The 10,889-nt window shown below is 46.0% G+C and overlaps 1 protein-coding gene across 2 annotated transcripts in view; it reads right to left on the bottom strand.

Annotated features, from left to right (window-relative positions):
* LOC116986296 (opioid growth factor receptor-like protein 1) overlaps window positions 1–10,889 on the bottom strand; it is a 22,544-nt gene continuing 11,655 nt past the window's right edge. For both annotated transcript variants that reach the window (XM_033041683.1, XM_033041684.1), the window contains 7 exons: window positions 10,495–10,551; window positions 8,085–8,150; window positions 6,824–6,902; window positions 5,989–6,067; window positions 4,845–4,911; window positions 3,624–3,772; window positions 1–1,523 (listed from right to left, as the gene is read on the bottom strand). In XM_033041683.1, the coding sequence (XP_032897574.1) occupies window positions 332–1,523; window positions 3,624–3,772; window positions 4,845–4,911; window positions 5,989–6,067; window positions 6,824–6,902; window positions 8,085–8,150; window positions 10,495–10,551 (1,689 nt within the window). In that variant the 3' untranslated portion in view covers window positions 1–331. The remainder of the gene's footprint in view (window positions 1,524–3,623; window positions 3,773–4,844; window positions 4,912–5,988; window positions 6,068–6,823; window positions 6,903–8,084; window positions 8,151–10,494; window positions 10,552–10,889) is intronic.

Raw genomic sequence — 10,889 nt, 5'->3', positions numbered from 1 at the left:
TCATGGTATAAAATTGTTTTTTTATTCAACTTCCTCTGCAATCAAAGTTATATTAAGAAAACCGGGAACTTTATTAATATGCAATAAATTCCAAATTCAGTCCCTTGCATTCAAAGGTTTATGGACAACGGGCCAATTCACGCCCCAACCCCTAAAGCGTCATCGTGTGTTAGCACGATCTTCCCAGTTTTCTTGATGCACAGAGACCTTTTGCCCTTTCACAAAGGTGTATCCTAAAACCTCACAGCATGACAAAGCCACAAATTATTTGCCTGTTTCCTAGGACTTTAAATCTTTTTTCTCTGTCTAATTGTCTGTGCCTCCTGGTCATTTATTTATCACTTGGCTCCATTTCTACATCTTCTTCCCTGTGGTCTTCTTCAATAGTTCTTGTTTCTTGAATTTCCATTGCCTCCCCACACTCGCCTTCATCTTTATTAAATCTCTGAGTCTCACTTTCATCAACAGGTTTATTGAGCTCTTCATGCCCAAGTGACTCAGCTAACGTGTTCTGGCCTGTCATTCCTGTATTCCTTGTTGTATCTTCCTTTGCAAGACTTCCCTCTTCCCTGATGTTTGATTCTGGCTCATTTCCCTCATCCATCATTCCAGGTGCCGCATTCCCAATTTTGCTCGCTTCCGTTGCAGTCTTATCATCTTCCGTGACGGCTAGTTTTGTCACAGATACTCCCTCCATCAGTCCCGCTGTGTTTGTTGTGGTGTGGCCTTCTGTCGTTGATTTATTCTCTTCCATGGTCAACAGGTTGGGTTCTCCTGAAGACAATGCATTGTCTTTGGATTTCTCTCCTTGTTCGCTGCTAGCTTCAACCACAACTTCTGTTGCAGGCAATGTCAAATGATCTTCGGGTTTCTCTCTGGGTCTGGCTTCACAGTTCTCTGGTGGTGAGATGGTCTCACTGACTTTGGCGACAAGTTCGTCCTCGCATTCAGTTGGTTTTTCAGGATCTTCAGGAATTGGAGATTTCCCCTCACAACTAGTCTTCTCGTCATTACTCGAGTCAGTATCGAGAGTCGCACACACGGAAAGATCTTCAGGTCCTTGATCAGTGTCCTTTATGACGTTTGTACTCTCCTCACTTGAATGTGAACATCTTTGTCTCGTTTTCAGAGCCTGGACTTTGCCTGCCTCCGATGGCACGTCGCTAATTTTAGTCAATAGGTCTTCATCCAAACTTTCCTCACTCTGTTGTTCCACCACCTCCTTCTTCACCTCTTCGCAGATATGGCTGAATCGGTGTTCTGTTCCTCTGGGCGGTCCCCAGACAAAATCGGTGAGAGGCTGATAATGTTCCTTAGCAAAAAGTATCAACTTCCTTCTCTCCGATTTATTTCTGATGGTGTAAAGAAAGTAGTCCAGTACGCTGTCCTTAACCTGAGGTAACTGCTTGTTGATCAAGGTTTCTACGAGAAAGAACTTAACCAGCAGTGTCTGATAGTGCTCGAAACCCAACTCTCCGAGGCACTTCAGTATCCTTGTGATGCGGAGATTGTTGTGCATGTGTCTAAAATTAGAAAGAGAAAGGATCAAGGTCAAACCTCAATTCTGCAACAAGAACATCGTAGCAGTGGGACATAGACATTTCCGACCTGGTGTCCCTGATTAGTACGAGTGTCAGAGGTTATGGGGTGAAGGCAGGAGAATAAGGTTGAGAGGGAAAGATAGATCAATCAGCCATGATTGAATGACAGAGTAGACTTGATGGACCGAATAGCTTAATTCTGTTCCTATAACTTATGAACATATGAAATTGATGGTACAATCCCTCAAACAAAAAGTTTTCACCCCTGAATTCCTGTAACTAATCTGGAAACGGTGCAGAGAAGATTTTCGAGGATGTTGCCAGGACTCGAGGGCCTGAGCTATAGGGCGAGGTTGCATAGGCTCGGGCTTTATTCCTTGGGGCACAGAAGGATGAGGAGAGATCTTATAGAGATGTACAAAATAATGAGGGGAGTAGTTAGGGTAGATGCAGAGTCTTTTACTTAGAGTAGGAAAATTAAGAATTGATTGGAACCCGAGGGGAAACTTTTTCACACAAAGTAGTGGGTATATGGAACGAGCTGCAAGAAGAGGTAGTTGAGGCAGGTAGTATTACAGCATTTAGATGACATTTGGACAGGTACATGGATAGGAAAGGTTTACAGGTATAGTGGCCAAACGCAGACAGGTGGGACTGGTGTAGATGGGACATCTTGGTCAGCATGGGCAAGTTAGGCCGAAGGGCCTATTTCGACTCGATGCCAAGAAACTGCAGATGCTGGAATCTTGAGTAAAGGGTCTGTTCCACTTAGGCTATTTTTTAGGCGACTACAGGCGACTAGACTGTCGCCACATGGTCGTGAGACGTGAGTAGTCTCCTCAGTCGCCCAAAGAGTCGTAGCGCCTTTCTGGTCGCCGCTGGATTTTCAACATGTTCAAAAAATTTTGCTGACAGTCGGCGACAGTGGGTTTGACGCCAATGAGCTTCGCTTGACTTCTCCTGATGTAGGCGCTGTCGTAGGTTGTCGCCAGGTGACGTAGGTTGTCGCTGGTGCTGACTTTGATGAATTCCATTGACGACTACCTACGTCAACCGGTGACAAATACCAGCGACTGAATTGTCTCCAGTTGTCGCCGACAGGGTCGTAGTTTGTCGCGGGTGGACGTAGGTTGACTTCGGTTGTCATAGGTTAGAAACATAGAAAATAGGTGCAGGAGTAGGCCATTCGTCCCTTTGAGCCTGCACCGCCAGGGGCGGAAAACCCGGGGGGGGGGCCAGAGGGGACATGTCCCCCCCCATGTTTTGAGAGGTGGGCGACATCCCCGCCAGGTTAACCTGCCTGGGCTTGCGGGAAATATGGCCAGCGCGGAGAAGCAGCGCTGGTATCCCGTCAGTCCAGACAGGGCTGTAGTTAACCCGGTGAGACAGGCAGTTGGGCTGCATTTAGCGCTGGATTGAGCCTCCGAAAATAGGTGCAGGAGTAGGCCATTCGGCCCTTCGAGCCTGCACCTCCATTTAATATGATCATGGCTGATCATCCAACTCAGTATCCTGTACCTGCCTTCTCTCCATACCCCCTGATCCCTTTAGCCACAAGGGCCACATCTAACTCCCTCTTAAATATAGCCAATGAACTGGCCTCAACTACATTCTGTGGCAGAGAATTCCAGAGATTCACCACTCTCTGTGTAAAAAATGTTTTTCTCATCTCAGTCCCAAAAGACTTCCCCCTTATCCTTTGTCGCCTGTGTGATCGTAGGTTGTCGTAGGTGTGTTCGTCCTAATGGGTCGCTGGTTGTCGGTAGCTTGCTGTAGCTTGACGTCGACTAGGTGGTAGGTTGTTGTAGCTTGTCGTAGACATTGTCGTAGGGAGGGTCCAGTCGCTGGTTTTTCGGCGACCTGCTATGACTATGACGGTCGTCGACAGACGCCTACAAAATCGCCTAAGTGGGGCAGGCCCTTAAAACACAAATAGTTGGAGTAACTCAGCGGATCAGGCAGCATTTGTGGAAGAAAGAGATTAGTAGTTTTGGGTTGCTTTGGGACTCTTCTTCAGACTGAACTTTTACACTTCCCTGAGGCATCGGTTCCATAGAAATGAAAGCATTTGCCTGTACTCACTGATTGAGATTGTGAAACCGCTGCTTCCAATGATGGGCGCGCTTCAACTCTCCCGTTTCTTCATTCACCAGCTGAATGCCGTAGAAATCCAGCATCATCTTGTATGCTTCGATAAACCTCTCCTTTGCAACATTGGATAGTTTGAATGACTGTTGATAGTGAAAGATTTATTTATTGATCTCTAACACAGACAATGATTTAAACGTTCCATTACAGTGCAATGTCCTTCATGCAAGATGGTTCGAATCCAAGAGTAGATAGCTTACTCCAATGATACATGTTCTAGTGAGACCATACCTGACATATTGTCCGCAGGTCTGATCTCTCTGTCTAAGGAAGGATAGATTTACAATAAACTGAGAATAGCAAAAGAGATTCAGCTAAAGGAACTTCAGATGCTGGTTTACAAAAAAAAAAGACAGAAAGTGCTAGAGTAACTCAGCAGGTCAGGCAGCATCTCAGGAGAACATGGATAAATAATAAATGGTGTACATCAATTTCCGTCAAATTATATCCATTCCTCTGGCATCACATTTCGCTCCTCTTCTTTTGTCATCTACCCATCTCTGGTCTTTGTCCACCAATCTGCCTATCAACCCCACCCCCTCACCTGTATCCACCTATCACTTGTCCGGTTATGTCCCGCCTCCATCTCTCTTCCAGCTTTCTCCCCCAATCAGTTTGAAGATAGATCCGGAAAGGACCGGAAACGTTGGCTGCACAATGGCATAGAGGTAGAGTTGCTGCCTTACAGCGCCAAAGACCTGGATTCGATCCTGACTATCTACGGAGTTTGTACGTTCTCCCTGTGACTTTGTGGCTTTTCTCTGGTTGCTCTGGGTTCCGCCCACACTCCAAAAGAAGTATAGGTTTGTAGGTTAATTGGCTTTGGTAAAATAGTAAATTGTCCCTAGTGTGTAAGATAGTTAGTATACAGGGTTATCGTTGGTTGGCGTGGACTCGGTGGGCTGAAGGACCTGTTAACGTGCTGTATCTCTAAAGTGAAGTAAAAGTAGCCTGTCCATGTCCTCCGGAAATGCTGTGTGACCCACTGAGTTACACCAGCACTTTATGTCTTTATTTGTAAACCAGGATGCAAAAGTGGGATAACACAGAAAATGTGCGTCTCGGTGGGCCGATGGACCTGTTTCTATGCTGTCTGACTTTCTAAAGCAGGACAACATGCTGATTATCCCTTCTACCCCTCTCCACAAAACACACCTTGATTTCTTGAATTGTCAGTTCTTTGGCCCACCAGTTCATTCCAGGTTCCCGTAGCGGAAACAACCTGAAAACACAAAGCAGCCAACATAATCAAAGGCTGGTCCCAACTCCGTTCATACCTTCTTCTCCCTGCTGCCGTCCAGCAGAAGGTACAGAAGCTTGAAAGTGCACAGCGCTCAGGAACAGCTTCTTCCCCACTGTTATCAGGCTTCTGAATGGTCCTTCCATAAGTTACGGAACTGTCCGATTCACCTCTAGTCCATTGCAGACATTGGACATTGTTTCTGGAACTGATGCGCTACAATGCTGGGAACTATATTCTGCACTCGGTATCTTCCCTTTTGCTCTACCTATTGTACTTGAGTTTGACGATTATATTTATGTAGCGTATTATGTGATCTGATTGGATAGCATGCAAAACAAAGGTTTTCACGATACTTTTCATCATTCGGACTTTACTTTATTCTCTAAATATTATTCTCTTTATTCGGTATCTGTACACTGATGGCTTGAATGTAATCATGTATAGTCTTTCTGCTGACTGGAGAGCATGCAACAAAAAGTTGTTTTTTTCTTGGCACACATCACTATCAACTAAACTATACCTTGGTACATGTGACAATAATAATCCTAAATCAAACTCACTTGATTAGAAACTAGGATGAAATCAGACATACCAAACAGAAATTATGACTGCAACTGCAATTAAGTAGCATGCTTGTTGCAGTGGGTGTACCAGGATGCAGTGTAGTGTAGTTTAATAGCCCACTGTAAGGAGGAGCTAAATTGGAAAATACTGGACATTTGTTATACACAGGCCCATCTGTCCTAGCACCTTGAAAGGCCTTTGTATAACAGACCCAAACACCACACTCTCCCATTGCACTTTAATCGCTTCAGGGCACCTGTCCAATTGCTAACCCTATTCCCTCGTTCTTGAAGTAGCGTCTACCAAGATTCAACAAACCATTAGGGTTAAAAAATATATATATTTCCCCCTTACTTCTTTTCTTAGTCAGTTAAAACATGTCACCTTCAGAGACCACGTTAAAATAAAGGAGACAGACATAAAGCAGGAAAAGATGGACCAGTTAGTCCGACGTCTGTTATAGGGTGACATTTGTCCCCTTCAGGTACGTACCATTGGATGTATGAGTGGTTCCTCTCCAAGTGTTCATATTTTCCCTTCCATTTAGTTAACATGTCCACTATTTTATATCCTAATAAGCAAAGAATTCTCCATCAGTATTTGAAAGATTGAAAGCAGCAATAATAAATGTATGAAACAATAGCTTGTTGAGTCTATGTTCATGGACTAAGTCAAATTGTTACACTGGGTGTGACTGACTTTAGATTTTAGAGATACAGTGAAGAAACAGGCCCTTCGGCCCACCGAGTGTGCACCGACTAGCGATCACCTTTTACACTAACACTATCCAACACACCAGGGACAATTTACAATTTAACCGAAGCCAATTGACTTACAAGCCCACATGTCTTTGGAGTGCGGGAGGAAACCAGAGCACCCGGAGAAAACCCACGCGGTTACAGGGAGAACATACAAACACCGTACAGGCAGCACCCATAGTCAGGAAGCAGCACTACCGCTGCGCCACCGTGCTGCACCACTTATTTTTGTTGTTGTTTATTATGGTGTTCACAGAGTACTGTAAACAGAGTACTTGGTAAGAATTACATAGTTCCGTTTCCGGACATATGACAATAAAACACTTTTCACTCTTGCTCTCTAAGGTACTTGTCACGCCTGTCGTCTATTTTGTGGAGATCACACCGATACATCGGCCATTCCTTCATCATCCCTGGATCAGAAGCCCACACACCAAACCCAACCTCTGCCACGTGTCTGTAGTGATACCTTCCCATGACAATCTTGGCATGGGTAATCAATGCTGGCCTTGCCCATGACACCCGCCATCCTAATGGATAAGGGGATTAATCAGCAGGCCGGGACTTACCGTTGGGTTGTGAGCATATTTTGTTCATATAGAACATAAAGTTGGAGTTGCCACTCTGCTCCACGTTCTCCTTCAGATCCTGTTGGGAACAGAAGCAGGATCAATGTTGGAAAAGCACTGGTACCTACATGCAAGAGGGAGTGCAACACAAACGTCATTCGGCAGAGAGTACAGAGGGAGTGGTTAAAGGCAGCTGAGTAGGGAAAGTTAGAAAAATACATGAGGAAGAGCGGATATACTAAAGAGTTGTATAGTGGCGCAGCTGCAGAGTTGCTACATTATGCCCCTGTCCCACTTAGGAGACCTGAATGGAAACTTTGGGACCCACCTAAGGTTTCCGTGCGGTTCCCGGAGGTTTTTGTCAGTCTCCCTACCTGCTTCCACTACCTGCAACCTCCGAGAACCACCTGCAACCTCCGGGAACCGCACGGAAACCTTGGGTGGGGCCCAAAGTCTCCAGAGGTTTCCGTTCAGGTCTCCTAAGTGGGACAGGGGCATTACAGCGCCAGAGACCCGGGTTCGATCCTGACTACGGGTGCTGTCTGTACAGAGTTTGTTCTCCCTCTGACCGCGTAGGTTTTCTCCGGGTGCTTCGGTTTCTTCCCACATCCCAAAGACGTACAAGTTTGTAGGTTAATTGCCTTCTGTAAATTGTCCCTATTGTGTAAGACTGAACTAGTGGACGGGTGATTGCTGTTCAGCACGGACTCCGTGGGCCAAAGGGCCTGTTGCCCACGTTGTACCTCCAAACAAAACTAAACTAAAGAGAGGTGATAGGGAGTTGTTATTGGAGTGAACAATCACATTCTGCTAATCTCTGCCAAAAAACATTCAGAATTTAACCAAAGCTTTACAAGATGTTTCTGGGATTTGAGGGCATGAGCTATAGGGTGAGGTTGGACAGGCTGGGACCTTATTCCCTGGAGTGCAGGAGGCTGAGGAGTGATCTTATATAGAGGTATATCAAATCATGAGGGCAATAGATAGGGTGAATGCACAGTCTTTTCCCAAGGCTAGGAGAATCAAGAACCAGAGGATATACGTTTAAGGTGAGAGGGAAAAGGGAATAGGAATTAGAGGGGAAATCTTTTCACTCAGTAGATGGTGGGTATATGGAATGACATTTGGGCAGGTACATGGATAGGAACCGCTTAGAGGGATATGGGCCAAACACAGGCAAATGTGGCTAGCTTAGATGGGGCATGTTGGTCAGCATGGACGAGTGGGGCTGCAGGGCCTGTTTCCGTGCTGTGTGACTCACAGGGTAGTAGTGCCGATATCGCTGGAGATCCATGGCTGCCCTCTTACTCCGTCGCCGAGGCTTGTCCTTGAGAGACAAACATTTATATTTAATCATTGTATTCGTTTAAACACAAACCTAGGCTTTGTGGCCAATTTTCCATCCAATCTTCCCCTCCTCCAGTCCTCAGTCCGTGTTTCCCAAACCGCATCTTCCAGCCCCCCCCCCCCGCTGCCCCTCGATTCTTGCTCTGCTCCCTCTCTCCTCTGACCCCCCCCCCCCATCCATTCCTTGCCCAACCAATCTGGTCCCAAGTGAGAGGGGAGAGATTTAAGAGGGACCTCAGTCAACTTTTTAATTCAAAGGGTAGTCTGTATCTAGAATGAGCGGAGGATACATTTACAAGTTTTAAAAAACATTTGGACATTCTCCCCATAACCCTTGACACCCTTACTAATCAAGAATCTGTCAACCTCCACCTTAAAAATACACAATGACTTGGTCTCCACCTGCATCTGTAGCAATGATTTCCACAGATTCACCACCCTCTGGCTAAAGAAATTCCTCCTCATCTCCTTTCTAAAGGCGCATCCTTTTATTCTGAGGCTATGGTCTCTGGTCCTAGACTCTCCCACCAGTGGAAACATCCGCTCCAGATCCACTCCATCCAGACTTTTCATTATTTAGTAAGTCTCAATGTGGTCCGTCCATCATCCTTCTAAACTCCAGTGAGTACAGGTCCAGTGCTGTCAAACGCTCATCATACATTAACCCAATCAACCCGGGATCATTCTCATAAACCTCCTCTGGACTCTCTCCAATGCCAGCACATTCACATTTGGGGCCCAAAACTGCTCACAATTCTTCAAATGTGATCTGACCAGTGCCTTATAAAGCCTCAGGATTACATCCCTGTTTTCATATTCTAGTCCTCCCAAAATGAATGCTAGCGTTGCAATTGCCTTCCTTACTACTGATTCAAGTTGCAAATTAACTTTTTGGGAATCCTGCACCAACATTCCCAAGTTCCTTTGCACCTCCGATTTCTGAATCCTCTCACGATTTAGAAAATAGTCTTCACCTTTATTCCTACTACCAAAATGCATGACTCCACACTTTACTCCCTTTCCTTGTCCATCTCCCACTTTGCTCTTCCCTTCTCTCCTTGCTCCCGATCTTTCTTCTCGTAACCCTGGCTGTCCACAAGGCTGGCAACATGGGATATGTGAATAGTGCCACAGGATGTACCTGAGCCCTTGCCTCACCTTCTTGATTAGTACAGGTGTCAGAGGTTATGGGGAGAAGGCAGGAGAGTGGGGTTAGGAGGGAGAGATAGATCACCCATGATTGAATGGCGGAGTAGACTTGATGGGCCAGATGGCCTAATTCTGCACCTATCACTTATGATCACCTCAAACTGCCCGTTGCTGCCAGTGAGCAGACTGGGGGCTCACCTCCCGCACCCCATGCGGCTCTCTGGTCAGAGGTCGGCTGCCGGAGGCGCCCCGGGGCACGGAGGCAGAGTGGTGGCCGGGTGAGGTGAGGGGACGGCCCATTCGTGGGTCGATGTGTCGGTGTAGTGGGCAACTGGAGGCCCTGCAGCAGCATGGGGCTCAATTAGATTGGCCGTTCCTCCAAGAGGCATAGCTGGCGGATCGGACACGGCCTGCAGCGACATGGAGCAGCGGTGGAGGACAGCGACAACATCGCCTGGCCAACGCCGACCCTTGCAACTCCAACCAAGTGCCATCGCCAGGACAAGTCCTTCATGGCCAAGTTCTGAGTCTACGTTTTTAACATCTCTGAACTTGAAGGGTACAAGATAGCTCTAGCAACTCCTGTGTACTGCCCCAGTGTAATATACCCGCTTACACTTAAGTCTGATTGTGCCTATGTACAGTAAGATTGTTACTGAACTTGAATGTCAAAATTGTTTTCATTGTGCCTAGATACATGTGACAATAAAGTACTATTAATATATCGGATTTTTCAGGGAGGCGCAATGGTAGAGTTTCTGCCTCACAGCGCCAGAAACTCAGATTCAATCCTAACTACGGGTGCTGTCTGTATGAAGTTTGCTCGTTCTCTCTGTGACCATGTGAGTTTTCACCGGGTGCTCCGGTATCCTCCCACATTCCAAAGACGTGTGGGTCTGTAGGTTAATTGACTCCTGTAAATTGTCCCTAGTGTTTAGGATAGAACTAGTGTATGGTTAATTACTGATCCGTGCAGACTCGGTGGGCCGATGGACCTCTTTCCACGCTGTATTTCTAAAGTAAAATAATCTAAACTACCTGTTGTACTTATGTTGGATTTGCATTCATGTATAGTATTATATGATTGATTGGATACATAAAACTAAAGTCTTTCACTGTACCTTGGTACATGTGACAATAATTATCTAAATGTAAGCATGCGTTGTGGTACCTACGTGATCCAGAGATCTCCTCCACATATTTGGCTCAGGCCATGTCTTCTCTCGGTCCTCCTGTACAGTAAAGCACATATCTTTTAACCTGATGTTATCCAATTATAATATATTACTAAAAATTATTCATCCACTTCTGCTTGGCAATCACACCCTTGTACATATGCCCCATACTGCTAGGTTGCATCACAGCTTGGTTTGAGAGCAGCTCAGCCCAAGACCGCAAGAAATTGCAGAGATTTGTGGATGTAGCCCAGTCCATCACACAGACCAGACTCCCCACTATTGACTCCATTTACACTTTATACTGCCTTGGGAATGCAGCCAAAATAGAGACTTGCCCACCCCCGGTCATTCCTCTTTCTCCCTGCTCCCATCCGGCAGAAGATGCTGAAGCT

The sequence above is a fragment of the Amblyraja radiata genome, chromosome 23 (assembly GCF_010909765.2).
Source record: "Amblyraja radiata isolate CabotCenter1 chromosome 23, sAmbRad1.1.pri, whole genome shotgun sequence".
Classification (NCBI taxonomy): domain Eukaryota; kingdom Metazoa; phylum Chordata; class Chondrichthyes; order Rajiformes; family Rajidae; genus Amblyraja; species Amblyraja radiata.
Note: the sequence above shows the minus strand (reverse complement) of the source record. Positions and strands in the feature narration are given on the sequence as shown.